The sequence below is a fragment of the Anguilla anguilla genome, chromosome 13 (genome assembly GCF_013347855.1).
Source record: "Anguilla anguilla isolate fAngAng1 chromosome 13, fAngAng1.pri, whole genome shotgun sequence".
In the NCBI taxonomy this organism is placed as follows: Eukaryota; Metazoa; Chordata; class Actinopteri; order Anguilliformes; family Anguillidae; genus Anguilla; species Anguilla anguilla.
The window spans coordinates 16,220,321-16,243,676 of record NC_049213.1 but is presented as its reverse complement, the minus strand read 5'-3'; the positions used below and the strand labels follow the sequence as shown (position 1 = coordinate 16,243,676).

The window sequence follows — 23,356 nt, the reverse complement described above, 5'->3', positions numbered from 1 at the left end:
ACACACACACACACACACACACACACACACACGTACACACACATTCTCATCATGTAAAAACAACACCAACTCCATTTGGGAGCGATACTGGTGAAAACTCACTCTACCCCTACAGCAAACCCTGCTCTCAGGCTATTTAGATGGTCCTTGGCTGAATCAAAGTCCAAATATATCACTAAAAGCTCTAAAACAAGGACGTACCCATTGAGCTTCATACAAATGGTGCAGGAAAGGGGTTTTATATTTGCACATCCCACGCACTTCCTGAATCAGGATAATAACATATACATACAGCAGGGAAACCAAACTAGGGCACCAAAGATTCCCAATTAAATGATGCACACATGCATCATTGCATGTGCGCATGTGTATGCACACACACACAAGCATGAGCGCACCCACACACACATGCACGCACGCGCACACACACACCGCACATACAAATGCTCTCAATACCCACATTTCTCTCTCACCCAGCTCAACCACTCGCGTACACAAATGAAGATGTGAACACCTACATGTATTGACTTATGTAATACATACATCACAGGTACCCTCGCACAAACATAACTCAGCAGGCTCACAGTGCACAGGCAGCACTCAACATTTTTTTTTACGGGGGGGGAGGGGGGGGGATAACCCGATAGCTGGAGAGGAAACATAATACGCGGGTCGAAACAGCTTAGCCCCAAACTGCGAGGACGACGCGGCCACTTCCACGGCCATGAGTCTCCGAGGCGTCGGCGGGGAGATGTAGCGCTTGTTTATTGATGCTGCCGCGGAATGGGAGGTCCCCTGACGGGGGTGGGCCCGAACAATTGGCGGACTGGGACAGCCCCCGCTGATCAAAGCCTCTCTCCCCGTAGCCCGTCCCGGTGAAACAGCTGCCCCCAGCCCTCCCACTGGCCTGCGGTGTGTAATAGGTCCCTGCGAGACCTCACAGCTTGTCAGTCAGGAATAATCACCCTCGCTCCCTCTGTACTGTACAGTACATTTTCACCACTCATGCCCATCAGTATGCCAATTGAAAACACTTTCCAGCTTTCCAATATATAACCTCATTTTTTTTGTCTTTTATTTACAGCAATTTTTTAAATCATAATTACATTTTTACCCCATGTGCTTTCCTCGTGTGTCAAATTTTCCCACTGTTTAAATTATTCATAGCCAGAGACCCACCGGGATTAGATTAAGTTGGTAGGGCTTCCCGCTAAAAATAACTGATTTGATCATTTTCTGTTACAAATGAACTGGACTCCAACAGCCCTAATTACCTCGGAAATGTATGCTCATTTTCATATGCTCATGCAAATGTGAAAAGCAGCAGGAGACCGGCGTGCACCGGCCCAATCCGGACTGAGGCTTCACTGGCACCTTACAGAGAACTCACTGCGACTGCACTAAGACCAAAAAGACTCCATGGAAACCTGACTGAGACAGACTTGAGAAAACACCAAGGCATTATGGATACTGTACAGAGACCACGTTGAAACCAAAGTGAGATCTATGGACCCCGGGAGCATACTGAGACCACACAGAAATGATGGGCACTGGATGGAGACGGTGGGGAGACGAAGCTGAGGAATGCAATGAGACTGCGCTCAGAAAGAAATGAAAGACCAGGAAAGAATACAAACCAATTCAAGCAAAAAGGGAGAACGAGGGAGAGTTCGAGCAACAAAAAAAGAAGACAAGAAAAAAAAAAGAAAACGAGTGAGTTTAAGCTGTATTATGGGAAGGCTTTTAGACAGCACTCATGCGAGCCCTGTCAATGCAGTGAACCATAGACGTGCAAGTGCCTGTTGAAAAGAGTTCAAAATCGGGAAAATCAAAGAGAAAAGAGCAGCCTTTCATTCAGGGCTGTCATTTCTGAAATTTCCTCCCTGACAAGATAAACACTTAAGGGTCACAACACCAGCTGAGATCCATTAAGGAAAAGGAGTGGTGAAGACTTACAGTATGCCTTCAGCACACACACACACACACACACGCACGCACGCACACACACACACACACACACAAACACACACGCACACGCGCACGCGCACGCGCACACGCACAGGCACACGCACACGCACACGCACACGCACACGCACACGCACACACACACACAGCCTATTTATTTGAGATGCTAGACTGTCTCTGGCTTAATCAAAGACAAACCATGACAATTAACCGCTCCAAAACAGGCATTATCCATTAAATTTCATGTAGGTGAGGATACTTTCAGTTCCTACAAATTTCCTCTACAGCCTCCTTTTGAACTGAGCCAATTACATAAACCTTGCTGCAATCAAAACAAGATCAAAGGTCCTCAATGAGCAAAAACGAACTATTAGAGTCCACAATGCGGTGTACATGCCTTGCAATTAAAATGCTGCCTTCCAAACTGTTAAGCTGACGATTCCTACAAACGTTACCCAAACTCCACAGCCAAAGCAGAGGGACACGCAGAGAGCACAGCCTCTGAGTGATAAATGATCTCTGTAAACACTATCCTGTTCAAAGGGGCCCAAAGGGCTGCTCTCTGATTGCTGGTTGAGTAGCTGGGCCTTGGTGAAGCCTGCAATAAAACTCCAACGGCCTGAGTAATGAAGAGAGGAACTCAGCAATCGCCGCACGTCTCACCGGCCTGGAACACTAACGCACGGCCAGGAGTCACAATAAGAGCGTCGTCAAACAGCCGAGCGGCTCGCATCACCGTGGAAAAACCACGCAGTCAAGTGAAGGAACTTTCAATGTGATGGACAATGTTGGGGAAAGGCACAATGGAGGTTTTACTCACCGTCAAACTCAGCGGGTCCCACCCCTACAATGATGATTGACATGGGAAGGCCAGAGGCCTGCAGAGAAACACACACACTGTTCTGCAAACCCTCCGCAACAGTAGTGTAGTAAAGTACACCGTCTCACCCTCTCAATAATGAAAGTGCAAATGCGAAGATATGTCTTCTAGCACACATATCTGTCATACGCTTTTGAATGTTTACCAATTACAATTAAAATCCACAACAACAGCTACAACTACAAAATGCAAAACAAAAAAACACTTAAATGAGTATTATTTTCAATATTATAGTGGCAATGGGATGTTGTGGATATATGCTGAATTTGACATGGCACAGAGATCACACAGTAATTATAGATTTCATTAATGTATGATTATACATTTTTATTTTATTTTTAGGCATTATCACTAAACTTCAGACTCCTGCTCTGAGGTCTGCTCTTAAGCCAGTGGTAGGTGGACGCACTCACATTGACCACAGCCTCCTTGGTCTGCACCATGTCGGAGATCACCCCGTCTGTGATCATGAGCAGGACGAAGTACTGTGATCCATCCGTTACGTCCGCTGCCAACCTGCAGCACAACACAGTGAGTCAGTGCATCTGTGAGCTTGCACCACAGACAAGCGCATCAATTAAACACACTGCACCACAGCCTGAGGGCCAATGCATCTGTGAGCTTGCACCACAGACAAGCGCATCAATAAAATACCCTGAACCACAGACTGAGGACCAATGCATCTGTGAGCTTGCACCACAGACAAGTGTATCAAAGCAGCTGGATGTACCTCATCACAGAATAACTTATCTGTGATTCAGTCAAATGTATTTCTTCACAATGATATGATCTCCAATCATTTTTTTAGATTATAATTGTGCTTGAGGTTGGCTGGAAGTGCTTCATTGAATTGCATTCTTCCCAATTCTAAAATGCAAGATCATGAAGCATTTAGACATGTACATCTGTTCTTCAGCACCCATGATACAAATTTATCTGGACTGGAATACTGGTAAAATAAGGAATGCATGCGATAATCACACTACCCCAGTAAACTAACATACAATTAACCACAATTTAAAACCCTTTAAAACTTTTCTCCCAATCCGGCATCCCCGGTTATGTTTTGTAGGCCCATCCCACTGCCTGGGGTAACCCTTGTTAGTTCAGGACGGGACAGAAAATCCGATCTCATCTGACCAGCCAGTCTCTGCTTCTTTCCACTCTGCAGTCCACCACTGCAGCTATTGCATCGCAGGCATGCGATTCATGCATAGTTGGTGCTGGAAGACTGTAGGCACCCAGGAAGAGCCAGGAGCGACCCGGTTGGCTGAAGCCTCCCCTCCTCCAGGGCTGATTTGGCCAACTGCCCAGCACCCTGTCTTCCCACTGGCTATGGTGGGCACTTGCATGGTTAGGATTCCATACCAGTCTGGACAGCAGCACACCACACTGAAAACAGGTAGTATAGCAGGAGGTGCACTTGAGAGCCCATTGGTCCAGGCACTTGGAAGACCTGCCCAATTAACCACACTTCTAGTCATGCGCTGCTAGGGAACACTGACGACTACACAACAGTAAAAAAAAGGTTTTATCAAATGTCATTTCGTCCCTTTTAGAAAAAAATCCCTGCCTTTCTTTTTCACTGGGAAGTCCACATGAATTTCAGAGTGTAGAATTAAATGAATGGCTGTTTCAATTTACAGTCACTTTTTTCCTGTAAGACAGGCTATAAATACCGGCTTACACACGACAGTGAGGGGAGATAACATCCCAGCGCAGTCCGTCCTCCAGCTGAAATGGTTTGTTTGGAGGGAAATAAATCGCTCTAAAAAACGGTGGGGCCCGAACGAGTGGCAGGGCGATCGATGGCCCTTTCTCTGCACAAGTGAGGGGGCCAGGTCAGCTGGAGAGATGTCCATCCAGCTCTGATTAAGGACGCTGTCTGGTCGTGCCTCTTTTCTATGTAACAGCCTGTCCAATATCATCTGAAATTACTTTTTCCTTTTTCTTTTTCAAAAGCAGAAAAAAATGTCTTGCATGCAGTTGCAAAAATAATATTCATTCAATAAGCAGACAGTGGTTTTATCTTGGTCATGGTGACATTGCATCATTATTGCATCGCATTACATTCACTAAGCAGGAGTGCAGCGAACAAAAGTTGAAAACATTGGTGTTACTCTCAGGAATACAAAAGTGAGAAATAACCAAGGTGAAAAAGAAGGCCAATTCCATAATAATAAATGCCCTTGGAAATGAAAAGTTTCTAGCATGCATTTTATGGATAACCGATGCAAATGAAATTCCAGCTAAATCCCCCAACACTATAATATGAAATATGATGACAGTTGAATGACTTGAATTCTGCATTTATCATAACTTCAGGGATTTAGCCTAGTACACCACAATGTAACTTCATTTGATTGTGTGATCTTAGTGAATCCTTTGGCTGTGGCATGCCCTCAGTTTTTCTCTGCAGTAAATTGTCTTGAGCTAGACAGTCACAGACATCCGCAGTCTTTCGTCCGTAACGTCTGACAAATATCCCTGCTTTCTGCCAGCTGGAATGTGCGAAAATAGGAATGGGAATTCCTCCACATGGCTGGCTGGAGTTGCTGCCAATGGTGCTTTAGAAATTGCTTTGGCCTGCTCCCAGAAAGAACTGTCAACGTTTCTCCCATTTAAGAGGCTTTTCTTATATTCTCCAGGCCTACATCTAAACTTAGTAAGGCTGCAACGATGACATTTTGTATGTAGAACACGATTGTTTTCTGCAACTCTTTCTGGGCTGTAAGCGTATCGATTTTCTTCCTGGCAGTCAGTGAATAAGCACAGTGGAGCAGAGGGCTTAGTTTGCTTGGGGAGGAGAGGGGAGCTGAATTTAGCTAAGTAGAGCTTCTCTTAGCTTCAGTACGCACAGTCATGACGACCGTGCGCTTACACATGCTGCAGTGTCAGATGCAGCTCTGCATGACGGCCCACAGAGCTCTGCTGGGCAGCGAGAAGATCCTTCCCAGAGTATGGAAGCTCTGTGAAGAGAAGGGCTGCGATGGTGCTTCCAAATTCCCTGTGTGACTAAAACCATAATGTTGTTCTGGCAGACGGAAAAATACTTTGCCGTTCTTGAGAATCACATTTCATTTGGAGAGGTTTTTTCGCACGATGCCGATGTTAGAGAACGTTCTGGAAGCACCCCCGATGTGGGTGTGGCTCTGAGTCAGAGCACTCCAGGCTGGGAAGGCCTGACCCACCAGGTCCTGCCTACGACAGCTCAGGTGGGCTGAGCTCTCCGCAGTGCCTGACAAAGCTTCTAAGCGTCTGCTGAATTTCCAGACTAATCCAAAAGTCATTTAAAAACTGCAACTTTATGACTAGTGGACAAAACACTTTTTTTTACTACAATGTTACAATTCCTTGAATGTCAGAATCCTTTGAATATGTGTCTCCTTAAAGTATTTCCAAAAACGTTCTATAATAAAAACGATTAAAAAGGGAGACTACCACAGTTAAACTATTCCTTCTCCAGATACTGAACAGTGTATGCAGCACACACTGAATGACACTCCTGTTAACAAGTGTCTATGCGGCAAGGCCCAGTGTTAGTCGAAACACACTGAGTATGTCTACCCTATTTTAGGTGAACGTATGGAGGCTAACTAAAGTAATTATATCTGCCATATCAGGGAACCTATAGAATGAATAAGAGTGAGGCAGTAAGAAACAGAGGCAGACAGGGGGAGCAGATAGAGGCACAGAGTGCTGCAGACCCAGGGGACCGCATGTCAGAGAAACAAATAGATCCTGTCAGCCCAGAGGCAAAGAAGGGTGCAGGAGATATGAGTCTGTGTCGGAGTTTATGAGCTTCTGTGTGTGTGTGTGTGTGTGCGTATGTGGATGTGTGCCTGTGTGTGAGCATGTGTGTGTGTGTGTGTGTGTGTGTGTGCATGTGGGTGTGTTCACTGGTAAGCGTGTGTGTGCGTGCCTGTGAGTGTGTTCACTGGTAAGCGTGTGTGTGCGTGCCTGTGAGTGTGTTCACGGGTAAGCGTGTGTGTGTGCCTGTGAGTGTGTTCACTGGTAAGCGTGTGTGTGCGTGCCTGTGAGTGTGTTCACGGGTAAGCGTGTGTGTGTGCCTGTGAGTGTGTTCACGGGTAAGCGTGTGTGTGCGTGCCTGTGAGTGTGTTCATGGGTAAGCGTGTGTGTGCGTGCCTGTGAGTGTGTTCACGGGTAAGCGTGTGTGTGCGTGCCTGTGAGTGTGTTCACGGGTAAGCGTGTGTGTGCGTGCCTGTGAGTTTGTTCACGGGTAAGTGCGTGTGTGCGTGCCTGTGTGGGTACGTTCAGACTGGATTCGGAGGTGTGACTCATCCTCATAAGAGCTTTAACTGACCAATGAGTCTCCTTCCTTATTCCAGCCCTCCCGCTGGCCCCCATCATGCTCTGCAGTCCCTTACCGGGCCACCTGGCTGATGACGGGAGCAAAGTTGGTCGGCCCGTACAGCTGCACGATCCTCAGGCTCTGGAAGTACGCTTCCAAAACCCCTTCAATCCCCACGCAGTTGGGATTTTCATTGTCTGAATTCTGCGGAGGAAAACACATGAAACCTGATGTTAAAATCCTGGCTTCTCCCTAGGAGTTGTGACTTGGTTCAGTCTGTGTATATCCTCACTTCGCCTATAGCATTTGTCTACATAGGAAATTGCATGGGCAGTTGTGTCTACATAGGTAGAAAAAGGCCAGATTGCCAGGATACATTCAGCCAATGGTTTTTTACTAATTTTGATTTAATGACACCATTTTTCCCTACTGAAGATATAGTAAGAGCATATTCAGTAGTCACATTCATGTTTTATTTTCATATTCATATACATTTCTATGATGACATGATGATCCTCCAAAAAGATGCAGCTGGGATTCCGCCCCTGCATGCATTCATTGCCTAAGGTTGGAGCATCTTTCAGTGTCTTTGATACCAAGGCAACCTAACAAAGAAGGCAAAACTCAATTTTCCCTTTATGTTAAAGCCAGAGGCCACTCTATGAACTATGTCTATGAATAGAAATGAATAGACACTAGAGTAAAATGAGAAAAAAAAAGACTTTTTGACCTCCAGGTACGAGAATGAAAACAAGAAAAAAAGGAAAAAAGTAGTTGAAGTCACACCTAATTAGAATTCTGCTTTAAGATGTTATATTTCAACTGGTGATATGAGCCTGCTGAATTTCCATCGATTTATGTGCTATTTTAATGGGGGTTCGGGTTTATGACACAATGATGCCACGTCTGCGATTGCTTTCCATTACTGAACAATCAGACCTGAATTCAGGAACGATTCATCAACACAGCTTATTGAACAGCAAAATTGACTGAGCTAAATGAAGATAGTTTGTGCGTGTGTTTGAGACAGAGAGAGAGAGAGAGAGAAAGAGAGAGATAATGTGGTCCTTGTGGAAACAGTTAAGGTGAATACTTGTTCGTAATAGTTATTAATGTTGCAGGCAATACTTGTTTATCATTGGTTGTTGTCTATGCCTTGGCAATAACAACCCATTGTATGCCAAGCCGGTAAACTATTTCAGCTGTACTGAATTGAATTGAGAGACTGAATTGAGAGACTCATAGCTTCTAGTACTCTAACAACACTAGCTGTAAGAAAACATCTTGGGATTGTGTGGACAGAGAGATGTAACCTCTTTTGCATTCTTCTTTGGAGAAGAGGGGGAAATCTATAATATTGAGATTGTGATGAATGCAAATTACTTCCTGGGAATCACCTTCCCTTCATTAGAGAGGGTGTGAGCTCATGTGCATGCGTGTGGGTGTGCAATGAAAGGGTCTGTAAAACACTCAGAGAGCATGTCTGAGGTGACATACAAGCCGTATTTGATCCATCTCTGGCAATGTTGCAGATATTCATGCTGTCTGCCCCTAATGACGTTACCATATCATTGAGTGATTTCATTACAGATTTCATCAGACAAAAATGTACTCTTTCGCTTTCCTCATCTTCAGTAATGAAATTCACTTATTGTGGAGAATGAACAGTGAGGAAGCCTGGACATAACTGAGCAGAGAAACTCAGCATGAAATTTGAGAACTTCAGAACTGCACTCTAGACCACAGTGAAACTCCATCGAATGCTAATCTTACGCAATTAGACCGCCTCTGCATAACTGTGCTTCTGCTGTTATGCTACAGTGGCCCTCTGCTGGAAAAACTAACAGGTAGAGAACAACAGTACTTTAGAAGTGAGCTGAAGTGAGTTGAAAGTGTTGGTGTACCAAGGGATTGCATTTAATTTAGGGAAGAGAGGAAGGTGCAAATATTTTAGATAAAAGGAATGTTAGAGGCTGTATTTCAGGGTAGGGTATCATTGGTTATCTGTTTATATCAGTGTTCCCAGTTCTACACAGAAATTCACTGCTCCATCAGGAAATAGAGGCAGATTATTAAATGACAGTTCAGCAAGCAGAATGACCCCTCCCACAAAGCTGATCCGAGCCAAAGGTTCAAAGCCCACTGTGTCCGGAGAGGATGACTTTGTGAATGAAAAAAAAGTTCTGGTGTCCCTTCGTTCTTTGTCAGATTTGTCCCTCACTATACTTGTTTAAGTTACTCTGTGATACAGTGTACCGCAGCTCTTGTCTGGGCTGCTGGGTGATATGTCCAGCTGCAGCAGGGGTTCCCATGTCACGGCGCCCTGAAATGATCACTAAATTGTGACACCACATCCAACAAGTAATCATGACAATATAAATATATCAACAATTATAACAATCATAATTATACTGTAGGCAAAGTGAGGAATAATATGAAATATGTATGGCACTCTGAATACCGAACACAAGTGCATCAACAGATGAAACACCTCACTTATTCAACATGTAAAATATATTTATTTGATTTAATATGGTAATTATTATCAAAAATATTAATTATCCATTAAATCGACAAATTAATTGATAGATGGAGCAAACTGCTAGATCAACCTTTATCGAAATGCACAACCCATAACCAGATTAAGATTAAGATAAATTAATGAACATGAAGAATGCCAGGCCACCCCTGTTGACACACACACACAGACAAACACACATACATACAGACCCACACTCACACACTCAGACACTCAAATAGAACACCCCCCCCCCCCCCCCCATCTCGGTTCCTGCTCTGTGTCTTATCTCCAGGCTATGCTGGCTAAGCGCTTTGAAGCTTCCTATGGCAGACAACAGCCGAATGGTGTATTAGATGTCCGGCAACACTAAGGTGATGCTTTGATTTGTAAAAAATCTTCTGAAGACCCCATGGGACCTCACTGTGGACCCCTGGAGACCCCGGTTGTTGATTTGTGCAGTGGCGGTTCTGACTGCGGTCCGCAGTCCTGCAGGGCGGTGCATGGTTGCGTGTAGCGTGCCCCAGGGAAGGATGGTTATCTCTATCTTATAAATTATCTCTAAATTTTCAGCCCTCCCTGATAAATTAGGTCCACTTACACCAGTTGCATGCACATTCCTCTGGTGTACTGGCTACTCAGCCAGTGAACTCCAGACTGGAAATAAGGAGTGACCTGCACAGTATGGAGTTTAGGGGAAAATGTGAGTTGGTCTGCGGTCCTCTGAATGGATAAAGGATGTTGAAGTAATGAAATAGGGCCCGTTAAAAAATAGGAATATATATAGGAATGATGAATATATTATTATCTGAGATAAGGCATTTCACAGCTACCCTTAGCAGCAGTCCATACATAACATTTTGCTTCTTATTAATCAAGAAGCCTGGGATGAGCATGTTTGCGTGTGTCCCTTCCAGAAATAACTCTTTAATAAGTCATGTTGTTTATCCGGCCCCTCCAGGGAAAGACCTCTTTAATTTAGTATGGGGGTGGCATCCTTATTTATCTGAAGGAAAAGGAAAAGTATTACGCAAGTATGGAAGCTCGGCTGTTGCCACCCCTTTGTAGTGCTAATGGGACTTCTGTTCTGACATAAATATACTGAGATGTTGAAGTAGATCTTGAACTAGTTTTGCAAAAAGATGCCAGAAGGCATGTACATCAGTTTATGCTTTAGATGGAATGCTTGACTGACAGATTACAGGTAACCTTAACATTACCTGCTTCCTAAAGTGACATGCTGCAAATAAAGTACGCTGAGTGAGTTGCACGCATTTGAGGAGGTCAGAGCCAGAAAGAGCTTCTGAGATTTTAATAAATGAAGGTCCATGTGCCAATAATAGGCCCGGCACAGATATCATAGTGGCTTCCTGGAAAACAAGTCATTCTTCTGTAGTAAAACAACAGCTTTCTAAGCAGTCTCTGCCTCCTAAAGTATTATTCCATGTTGTATCTGACCTTATTGTGTTCTTCTTTTTCTGTGATTATGAAATTTTCTACTCTCTATTGTCCACACATTTGCTCAAACTGACAACCACTTCATAGATTAACTAGCTATTCTAGCCAGTGTGCTTATACAATAATCAAGGGATTTACTTGTAAGTTTCTTATCCAGCAATTGTATATATTTCCAGCATGTTATCATTTTTAATAAATTACTGGTACATGACTATTCACAACTCCCATGAATAGTATCCAATTACCTATCCATTGTATAAAACTGAAAGTACAAAGTTATATATATTTATTTTATTACTTATGTAGAAAAAAACTTTAGACACTTCAGCTAAAAAAATACAATAAAACCGGTACCTTACCAGAGGGAACACGTGTGAGATCTTGCCGTCGGGGGGCAGTTTGGCTCCGAAGCCGTAGGCGGGGAAGAGCTTGTCGCTGTCGTAGTCCTGGATGATTTCGCCCACGGCCTTGAGGGCCATGGCGTAGGCATTCATCTGGTAGGGGTTCATGTAGTGCAGGGAGGTGGGCTGAGATGGGTTTCCTGTCAGAGACCCAGGACACAAATCAAACCTCGCTCGCTCAGTCGCCAATCCTCTTTCTCCTTCAGCGATATAGGGCCTTTGCTGTAGATTTCCATTACTGTCAATCTTGAAATGCCAAGAATAAAAACCTTCAGTCCAGAAAAATAAATGAACGACAACCCAGTGTCTAATAACCTGGCAAAACACATTGTGAGGATTAACAAATATTAATTTAGAGACAACAAAATTGGGAAATGCTCATACACACATTCAAACCAACTGCTAGTAACACAAAATAAGCAACACAGAAAGTACTTTATGCAAATATGTTTCTTGCAAATAACAAGAGCCATCGGTTTTATTCTAGATTTTTGTACACTGGCATTCTCCTTACTTTCACAGTTGCTGTATGGCACAGTTGGGTTAACATGGAGTAAGATTTACCATTAGATGCAGTGAAGTCTATGGCGACAGTGAAGTTGAGTTGAGTCCTGGAGAAACATAAACATTGTAAATAAAATAAAAAATTTAAAAAAAACACAGCAAAATGCACAATGCAAAATGTCTGCTAGTTTGTGTTTTTTCAGGTTCATGCATAATTTGGACAGCTATAAAAATGAAAACTCCCACTATTGATGAACAATTTTCATACTGTATACTTATGCTGTATCAGTAAATAGCAGTTAATAGCATTTTACTGAGGTCAGAGGTGAAATAACAATAAGAATGGTAGATACAGCAACAAAGAAATACTGTATATATCACTGCATGGAAGATAATGCAATTTTGTGATTTGATTAAGCACCCAGTTATATCATAATTTCATCTGAATGAATGGACTCAAAAATAGATAAACAGGTTAATATACATAGTATAATATATAAAAATAAACAGATGAACCTTAGAAGTGAAATAAAATTATACATATATTTAATAGTTGTACTTGAGGATCAGGATACCCCAAAACCTGGCCCTCTAGAGAGCCAGAACATTACTTTTCACATGAAAATAACAAGCTAATCAGATTCAAACAACCAGGTGTGGCAAATCAACTCTGTGATTAAAAGCTGACAACTGCAAAGTAATAGGAAGAGCAGACACTGTAGTTTTCCCCCAAGAGTTTGGAACCGCTGACACAGATGAAAAGCACACAGACACAGAACTAAAGGAAATGTCGAGATCATCATTTATTGGCAGTTGCTTTTAATTTATGAAAGCAGTCTGTGATGTCACATGGTAAGCTGGGCCGCAATACAGTGTACTGGGATCCTCAGCTGAAACGAGTGAAAGTTCTAAAAGATGTCCTAAATAATATTCCTATTGAAAACACGTTGGGCCTCATTCACAAAACATGTGCACGATCACATTTGATCGCAAACTGCGTGTAAGAACGCTTTCAAGTACATTTTTGGCATTCATCAGTTTTTATCTGTATTTGTTCATGGCTGTTTCCTTATGCAAATCACATGAACAGGATTATGCATGAAATTTACAAACAGCCAGCATTCATCATTTCATACACCTGGGATATACACAAAAACAAAGGTCTGCACATGTGTCATGAATCTCATATTGTTTTTTCAAAGGAACATTTTTACAAACAAATGTAATATTAATTTAAGAAAAGAAATATAAATAATTAAATGCACATTGAATGCATTCTAAAGCTTGAACAAACTCAAGAAATACAAAAATAAAAATAGCACGCACAAAAATGACACAGAATTAAAATCAAGTGTTCAACAGACCGAACAGAGACATACGCGAGATCAGCGAGGCAGATAGTTTATCACTTCTCAGAGAAATTATCACAGTGCTCTTTAATCATTTCGCCACGAACATTATTCATGTCAGAAGTGTCACCCAAATCCTGACTGGCTATAAATCTGTATCAGGCCCCAAGCCCCACAGTAATTTGGTTAAGCACCGTATCAACGCCTGCTATTTCACCGCGGTGTTATCTGACAGGGAGACCGCGGTACACCACGCAGCGCGGTGCCTAAGCATCTGATCATTCCGCTGATAGCTGTAAGTCCACTGAGTCACAGGGCGCTTAAAGAACATCGGCGTGATTAGCATTCCCCTTACCCTCCCCGGATGAAATCCACAAACGTATACTCAGACTCCACTTTGAAGGACAGCAGTGTCACCTGGAAACAGCAGTGGAAGAAAGGCTACATTAGACCTCGTTGGAATATCACGACGACAGACGATTCACTGCAATTTTCGGCGTGCGACAGGCAGATTGCAAATTTGTTACTCACTGTGCCGGAATTGACGTATTTTTTCTTTTTGCCTTTCTTTTTAGGGTTTAAAACCTAACGTGGCGGGAAAAAAAAGAACAAAAGAATTCATAGGTATATGAGTGACAGGTGGAAAATATTATACAGTTATCCAAACACAAGTCATAGGTTTCAAAGATAAACCTTACAGGCTCAGTGTAAACATTGATAACCTGAAAGAAGTACTGTGGCACCTCCTGGCAGTTTCTCTCCTACCTCATACACATTGAACTGGCTTTGACCCCGAGACAGCTCTCTGTAGCTGGTGGTGAACTCACCGATGAAGTCGTGGCTGTGGGGGGGGGGGGTAAAATGGGGAATTTGATAGGGGAGCGAGAGAAGGTTGAGACACATGAACACATTCTCCTCCCTACGCATTCTTTGTACCTGAACCTCGTTCCTCACACAGACATCTTTGAGCAAGCATGCCTCGCCCCCGCTCCCCGCTCAGACACCCTGCTTTTCACCTTGCTGAAATAATTGGGTAGAAATATAATATAAAAATATACACGTACTATGGAAAACAGAGATATGCATGTCTCTTCAGTGCACCTCCCTAATACCCCTGAAGCGCTGTGGAATTTTGCTTGGAATGTTTGATACTCCGGGATCGCGGCAGGAATATTTATAGACGGCACAAGATCTGAAGTGACATTATCAAAGAGCAAGCCGGTTCACTCCTCAGGAGGTGAACTCACCGGAGAGCTGGGAGGAGGTGCGTAGGAGGAGAGCGGAGGGAGGAGACGGTCAGACGAGAGTCTCATTCCCTATATAACCCCCCCAGTAATGTGACTCAAGAATTTAAGTGCCACTCTGTAACGCTCTCTTACAGTATGTGTTGGGTGCTCTTTAAACCACAGCCGAGGGACTGAATATCTAATGGGGAAACATTTAGCACACTACAACTGAGTTTTGTCCTCAGTTTTTTAAAAATCTTGTATACTTTCAAATTCACTGGTCATTGTTGCAAGAGAAGTCAAAGACGTAACACTAGTTTGAATTTATAACCAGAAACAGGGATGACGGCAGGATTTATTCCCAAGGTACGCAAAAAATAATAAAGTAGTAGTAACTGTAGCATACATACTGCCTCGCCCATTAAATAGATTCTTAGACATTGATATACAGACTTTTTATGTTTGTTAGGCAGTTGAATTAAAATTTTTAGCTGTGGTATAGTGTGCTTACTGTATGTACAGCTGGGGACAGCACTGACTAGATACAATAAGTAGATGAAAAGGAGGATTTATATACCCATAGAGCAGCGTTCTAGTGTAAACGTTATGGTTAGTTTGATTACTGGTTGTCATGTTTCTCCACTCAGTGGAAAAGGTACGGCGCAGAAATGACATGTCCCCATGTGCTGAGGGAGGAACTGGATGGAAAGAAATGTATGACATGAAACATGCATGAGATAAAGGTATTTTGTTGTATTTCCTGTACAAATTGCATTAATAGCCAGAGCAGATAATTCCCCAGAGGGACTAAATCTACCAAGGTGGGAACTGATGCACATTGACTTTGAAGGAATTATATATGCCACAGGAACCTGTACTGTAGTCTTCTAAAAGAGACTGAGGGGGTTACATTTATTTTTAATATAGACACATTCCAAAGAAAATCGCTAAAACCATTAGTGTCATTTCCAGAAACAGTGAAACTGACGCTCACAGTCCCGTGGGCAGTGAACTCACAAAGGCAGGGGCCAATTGAGCGAGAGAGAGGAATGTCAACAATAGGCCGGGGAATGGAGGGGAGTTGAAATTACCTTCCATCTCTGTCCCAATCATACACGTCCACCTTCACCGTTCTGGCAGGGCGGGGGTGGGGAAAAAAGCACAGAAATAAAGATTTGAGGTAAATAACGAGAACAAATGTAGAAAAGGCACAAAATGGACAGGAGGAGAAAAGTGCAGAAAGAATCAAAAAGAGAGGGGGTGAAGCCCCAGTTCCAGCAGGTCTCAAATCACCTTCAATAAGAAACGAGCACCTGGAATCTGACACAGTCTAAGCTGTGCACGGTTATCTCCGCATTAGGATTTGTGCATTTCAGGTGCTGCCGTATGAAGACAAACATGCTGTAACCCTCACAGCACAGCGGAGCCACAGGTGCGACTCTCTGCAGCAACGTGCCGCGGAAAGCCTCAAATTATTCCTGCTGACTAAAGAATATGGGGCTTATGAGTGCTTTCTGCAGATTAATAGAGGCCATTACACTCCAGAAATAATTCACGCTAATTCAAGAGGAAATAAAATGTGTTTTTTTGCAGAAATAACCATTAGCGGTAGCATGGGAAATGTTACACTGCACTTTAGATTAAAAATGAATGCGCATCTGAATAAGGTACAGACCATGAGGTAGGTGGGAAGTAACATAAGTTAAGGTTATCGAAGCTCGGTAACTCCAAAAATATACGTACATTAATAAAAAAAACAGAAAAACAGCATTTTGACACCGTATCCCAGTCAGGTATTTCCTGATGAGGATATGAAGGCACTGAAAATATGTTTTTTCATGAGTAAACATACACCATTTTCTGGAGCCCAGACTACATTTTCCCAGTTTTAAAAGAACCAAAGTACTTGCGGGATTAAAATATTAAAAGGAAAAAAGGCTTAGTAAAATAATTCTGAACATTCCCTTGACTCTTGTGCATGTACTTATTCTGGCTCACAGGGTTGCCAGGCTTTAGCCCTGCTTACAGTAACTGGAGCTGGCAGATAAGCAGTGAATCTCATTGTCTTTATCTCAAACTAAAGCACACATGCAAACACACACATACACACACATGCATGCAAACACACACACACGTACGCACACAAACACGCTCGGACACACACGCACACACACACACCTCAGCTTAAAGGTTCCCTCAATCTTTGTTACAGTGAGGAAATGTAGAGGGGCTTATGAAGTTTACCCATGCTGGTTTCCGGCTCATCTCATTTCTCTCCTCTTGGCTCTTCTGTACTTAAAGTGCGAGAGCAAAGCTACTCGGAGCGTAACGGTTGGCTCTTCCTCTCAACAGCCAAGCTAGCTGAGAGCAGAGCGCTGATCCTCTCGGTTAATTCCGATAGTGCCGGCGCTGGCCCGCGGGGCCGAGGCGGCAGAATGCCGATGTTACACTGAGCGTGCGAGCAGAGTGTGGCGCCACCCTCAGGACTCCCTGGATGATTAAAGGCCCGGGAGATGGGGGTGAGGGCCTGTCTGCGTCTAACGACAGCCGCCCGGCATGCCTGCTAATGCATTGTGCCTGGTGGTCAGCAGAGCGAGCCTCTGCACCTCTGCTGCTCGCTCGCCCGTCCCACGCTGCTCGCTCACCTGTCATAGTCGCCGTTACACAGAGCGCGCACGGGGATGGTGAAGGGCTGCCACACCGGGTTCAGGGTGTTTTTGATCACCTCTGTCTTGTGGCAGATAGTGAACCTGGGTAACAGAGCATACAGGCACAGTGAAGCACAGAGCTACAGTATACTGAAACAGAGCACAGAGACATGCTGAAACACAGAGCACAAACTCACACTGAAACAGAGCACAGAGACATTCTGAAACAGAGCACAGACATACTAAAACACAGAGCACAGACAGACTGAAACAGAGCACAGACACATACTGAAACAGAGCACAGAGACATACTGAAACACAGAGCACAGACATACTGAAACACAGAGCAGACACATACTGAAACAGAGCACAGACGTACAGAAACACAGAGCTACAGTATGCTGAAACACAGAGCACAGAGCCATGCAGAAACACAGATAGCAGGGCTAAACTGGAACACAGGGCAGGGCTAAACTGGAACACAGAACAGGACTGAACTGGAACACAGAACAGGACTGAACTGGAACACAGAACAGGACTGAACTGAAACACAGAGCAGGACTGAACTGGAACACAGAGCCTAGCTTAAAGACGAAGGCCCAGTGACAGATGGTGCCCGGCCCAACAGGCCTGGCTTCCACTCAGGCTGCACTCACGTCCCATCCTCATTGCTGCGGTAGAACACCAGGAAGGGGTCAGACTTTCCAAAGAAGTCCTTCTTATCCAGTTTATTGGCACAAAGCTGCATGGTAGCAATGTCCTGAAAATACAGAAAAAAGAGAAAATGAACAAATAAGGCAAGATTAAAAAAAGGTACTTGGGAGGTAAGTTATGGGACAAATGTGGAAAAAACAAACAACCCCTCAGAACCTTCTGTTCAGTGAATATAAAATAATGTTATCTTTCTTGGAGAATTGCCCTGTGAAAACTACATTTACAACACTCCATTATTGTTTCCTAAATAATTAATTTCCCACCAGCCACTTTTTGGTAGAAAATCAAATTTAAAAAGAATTATGGGTTCAAACTGCATATTTACCAGCAGGTGGAAATTAAGAAATAAGAAAACCAAACGTGAAAGATAAAAGTGTGCCATGAAAACTCTATTCAGCAAACTATCTACACAGTCCACATCGGTGTCAAAAGTCACCACATACAGCAGCCCACATGATGAATGAGGAAGGAGGTACATCTGAAGGAAGCACTATGAAAATATTCAATTTGGAGTATTTTCATACATTGGATATTATCAGGCAGTAGGGTGGACTGTTGTTTGCTGTTACTCTGCATTTAATGGATCAGTTCATTTGCTAACTGCACCTCATCTGGTTGCTTTGGTCTTAACTGACTGCTGGCTATTTAGCTGAAAGCAAAAAGATACAGACCCAGTCGTTCAGTAGTATTAGCCACCCATGGCTGCAGGTTTCATTTACGTTATATGGTTGTGATTCTCAAACCAAAGGGGGCATTATCACAACATAGCAAGAGGAACTCAGTTTCACTACAAAGAGTTTTGGTCTTAACCATCCAGTCTGACTCCATGGAATTGTTATAAATTCTTTATTTAAGATATGAATAAAGATATGTTTCACTTGCTTAAACTTGTTAGATTTCAGCCACTCTGTGGTTTGATTGAATTTCTCCCTATCATATTTCTTCCTAATGCTCATAATGCACACGCAAAACCCTGTCTTCCGTGTGAAAGCATGCTGGTTCTGAACCTGTGAATATTCTGCATACGGTAAAACATACACCCTTTCTAATACGAACATGTGCTTTGTATGCAGTAAATATGGTTAAAATTTAATTTTTATTCTGAAATACACAACCATCTGTGCACATTATATGTCTGAAAGAGGCAATAATGACATTGTTTAAGTTAAGTTATGTATTATGCATTATATTCCAGACTTTATGTTTATTTTATACTGACTCATGCAGTAATATGTTTTCCACAACAGATGGTACGGCTGTGCAGTACAGTTCAGTGGTGCAGAAATCCACTTCTGCATGCTTACTTTAGGTTCCCACCACACACACGACCAAACTGACCGTGAACAAGGAGCATGGCGTATGCCTTCCACACCAAGCTGTGAATTTGTGCAGAGTGAAATGAAAGTCGCTCTGCATTATGCCCACTGGAGTTACCCACATCGCCTCCCCCACATCAGTGGTGGCAAGTGAAGGATGCTACCCAGTTATTCAGTTGAAGGAGGATCTATTCTATCCTGACCTGTGACCTCTGACCTCTAGAGGTCTTCTGGTCTCTCCCATGAGACTTTTGCTGAGGCAGTGCTGGTAGGGGCAGGGTTTCTACCCTTCTAGAAAAGCGATCGATTCAAAATTCATGCAATAATCGCAGATCAACAGGCATGCATAAAAACCAAGGGAAACCCCAAATCACCTTGAGCTACCCAATTTTGGCAGCAGAAATGTTACAATTAAAGTCGTTAGATTAATTTTCATCAGCCTGGAGGCTACATTGGCCCAGATTCATTCAAAAAAGGTTTTTGACTTAGGGATAAATTCATGTGTTAAGTAATTTTCTTCACATACACAATTTGATAAGTTAACTTTGGTGATTCCTTAATCAAGTTGCATTTCCAAAGAAAAGCATAACAGTTGAATATAATTACAAAGTGAAATCAACCCCAAAGGCAGAATTTTTGCGATTAATCAGTTCCAAGCACTTCTCTCTATTTCCGCACTGTGTACTGTTTAATCATGGCCCTGATAAACATGTCCCTTCCTAACTGAGCCTCAACAATCATTCACCCACCAAGGAACACGAGGCTGATTCATAATTCAAATGGTTTTGCTAAAGCAGAAGAATAGGACATAACTCATTAATATGTATGGCTGATTGCATCTTCATTATGCAGGCACACTTTCTCATTTGTGCTCAGTAAGAGGGAGGAATGTGTGGATTCCAGGATGGAGTTCAAGAGAAGATATATAGCTGTGCACTTCAAGTTTTAAGAAAAAATTCCCTGAAAGTTCTGCATTACCAAGAACAGCATGGAGGAGGCCTGGGTGCCTCTGGGGAAGGGGGGGGGGCAGAGGTAAAGGCAGGGGAGACCCCATTTGTTCAACTGAATCACTGGGTAGTGTCCTCCTTTGGCTTTTATGCTTTTAGGTTGATCAAGAAATTTTCCACTGATACAACACAGGCATGCGATCTTTAAAATATTTAGAATTTAGCAAGCAAAAAGAATTTAGCAAAGAAAAAGTGGGCTATAAAATGTATTTTCCAAACAAGGTTTTAAGATATAGCCTACTCAACAATGAAGCAAAATTCCATTAGAAATGAAATAAGAACAAACAACCTACCATCTTGTTTTCAAAATGAAAGAATAAATAAATAAAGAGATAACACAAAGAAGGTGGTACCAGTTGCTAAGACATTGCAACATGCATTCAGGCAGAAAACGAGGAATCAATTAAAGGACATGAGGAGAGAAAACTCTGGGAATTCTCCGTGTGGACTCTTTGGTCGCTAACCTCTCGCTCTCAAATAGCACCTCAGGTCTCGTCTCCTGCTGTGCTCCATCTTTCATACTGAACTAATTGATCTGCTAAAGAAAGCACTGCATATGAATATGACTTGCGTACATAAGTGTACTTAGAGTAAATGTGTATATATACAGTATTCATGCAATTTGCATGAGCGTTTGTACAGTGTATAGCTTCAGGGGGGTGACTCTATGTGTGCACTGTGGGAGTGCATAGGTGTGTACAGTATGCATGCATGTGGCCGTGCAAATGAGTTCGCCGCGCAGTACAGACCCGGCAGTTGCTGAGCTCCTCAGCTGTAAATATAATGGTCCCGCATTTCTTTCCTGGAATCCCACTGGAAAAGGGAAAAAAAAAGCAACAGGTTATGAATCAGCGCAGAAAGATACAGCTCACCTTGGACACAATCTGCTGTGTGTGTGCGCGTGTGCGTGTGTGCGTGCATGCGTGTGTGTATTTCTGTTTAAGTGCATGCATGCATGTACGTGCATGTGTGTGTGTGTACCTGAGAGCCCATGTGTGAACTGGTTTGCAAGTGTGTGTGAGCTCACATGTACAGACGTCTGTTTGTGAGCTCATGTGTACAGACATCTGTGTGTGAGTGTGTGAATGAGTGAGTGAGTGAGTGTGTGTGAGAGAGAGAGAGAGAGAGAGAGGGGGGGTGAGAAATGGAGGGGGAGAGAGAGAGAGAGACACAGAGAGAGAGAGGGAGAGAGAGACTGTTTTTAGAATCCCAGAGATAGATTGTGACCCATAGGTCAAGACTGCTGGCTGAACACACAATTACTATATACCCAAGACTGTATTATACACACAGCAGATCCAGACTCCTAATTAGTGGAAAGAAAGACAAAACAGAACGATGTGCACAGGTTCCAAATCAGTCAGTTCTCTCTGTAGAGACACAAAACCAGTAATATTTTAGCTCTTCCTCTCACTGTATATTCAGATATAATGTACCAGTCCATCATCATAAGAAACTGTTAAAGTACTCATGCTATACTGGCATCCTCTTTTTGCAGTTTTCACTTCAAAAAGACATTTTATTTCTTCATTTAACACTCGTGTCACACTGTAAGGCCATTATCGTCCAGGCTGATTCATCTATGTATTAAAATGGAATTTCATCCCATGATCCATGATGTATGAGGGAAATAAGATCAGTATAATTATAATATTATCCAATGGGGAGCTTTTGCTGGAATGGAAAGGGGAATCCCTAATGCATTCAATTTAATGTCTGCATATCTATCTATTCACATGAATAGATATGCAGACGAGTTACAGCCATGTCTAAAGAGACATGATTTAGCATGTAGTACAGCCTTTGGAGCTTTTCAAGCAGCTTCATATCAAACGGTAGGGTCTTGCTTTAAAAATCTTTCCTCAATACCTAATTTACTTGCCTGGTATTATATGGCTAAACATTAACTCATAAAGAACACCCTGAACGGTCTACCATTTGCATGTAAATGCAGTCACAGCTTGACTGTCTTTACAAGATACAGATAGAACGTCACTGTCATAAATGTAGGCATTTTACAGACATGGGGCTGTTTTACACATTGAGAAATGTCTTCTTGAACATACATTTTGTTTCAGGATGTAAACATGTTAACGACAACAATGCATTCTGCTGAGTGCATACACCTAGTGGGCGACAGACCATTTAAAATGCCCTTGAATCCTCTTAGTTCTGTGGAGAAATCTAACCTCCGGCTCATTCTGTGATTGTATTACACGAAGAGGAAAGCGATTTTCCTGTGGGTACCACCACCCCCCCCCCCTCCCCCTCCCCCTCCCCAACTGCAGCAATCGCATATCACATGTATGCAACGTGAGAGACAGGTCAGCGGCCCACACGCTAGCAATTTAAAACATAATTAATCCACCTTGTGTGTTCCTTATTCTGCCTTTCCAATCAATGCATTTTTTTATAAACAAGGAAACCCAATCAGGAGAGGATTCGGATTAATCCCGTGATAAATGAGTGCTGTCCAACTTGGCTTGATGCGCTGCATCTCAGTGGCGACCTTCTTCGCATTTCGATGTCTCAAAAGCAGCCACAGAAATTCCAGCCAAGATTCCGTGCTCGCGGGAATTCTTCATGTTTTAACCCTTCGTAACCCAATCGCTAAAACTGACACCATTCCTCCATCACCATCGCGAATCACATTTCATCACATATTTTATTTCTGATCTTTGCAGCACCACACACATCCTTCTCTGTCATCCAATCTGATTATCTAGATATCTGTATCCTTCTAGCACACAATCACTTCTATCAGAATGCAACTAGATATTTAACATTTACTTAATTGGTAAAAAAAAAAAAAGGACAATAAAAACTACTGTCTTGCAACTAATTGTGCTTCACAAGCACCAGCAAACAACCAAGGATCTGAGCTTTCATGATACTCAAAAAAAACACAGTTACCCATATACCTATAGATATAAATAACCCACAATACCAGGTCTTCTGTAAGATGCAAAATACAAAAATAAAGCAGGTACAATGTATATGTATTATTCTAATGAGGATTCATGTCAAGTGGTATAAATCCTGGTACACATTATACAGA

At 42.8% G+C, this 23,356-nt stretch overlaps 1 protein-coding gene across 3 annotated transcripts in view; it reads right to left on the bottom strand.

Annotated features, from left to right (window-relative positions):
* Positions 1 to 23,356, bottom strand: part of LOC118211072 (copine-9-like) — a 96,918-nt gene that overhangs the window by 8,353 nt on the left and 65,209 nt on the right. For all 3 annotated transcript variants that reach the window (XR_004761951.1, XM_035387856.1, XM_035387857.1), the window contains 12 exons: positions 21,048 to 21,111; positions 17,918 to 18,021; positions 17,259 to 17,363; positions 15,705 to 15,746; positions 14,153 to 14,228; positions 13,919 to 13,972; positions 13,743 to 13,804; positions 12,099 to 12,145; positions 11,493 to 11,674; positions 7,234 to 7,361; positions 3,259 to 3,361; positions 2,786 to 2,843 (listed from right to left, as the gene is read on the bottom strand). Coding sequence is in view for 2 of the 3 variants with exons in the window: in XM_035387856.1 (XP_035243747.1) it covers positions 2,786 to 2,843; positions 3,259 to 3,361; positions 7,234 to 7,361; positions 11,493 to 11,674; positions 12,099 to 12,145; positions 13,743 to 13,804; positions 13,919 to 13,972; positions 14,153 to 14,228; positions 15,705 to 15,746; positions 17,259 to 17,363; positions 17,918 to 18,021; positions 21,048 to 21,111 (1,025 nt within the window). In the remaining variant the exon portion in view is untranslated. The remainder of the gene's footprint in view (positions 1 to 2,785; positions 2,844 to 3,258; positions 3,362 to 7,233; positions 7,362 to 11,492; positions 11,675 to 12,098; positions 12,146 to 13,742; positions 13,805 to 13,918; positions 13,973 to 14,152; positions 14,229 to 15,704; positions 15,747 to 17,258; positions 17,364 to 17,917; positions 18,022 to 21,047; positions 21,112 to 23,356) is intronic.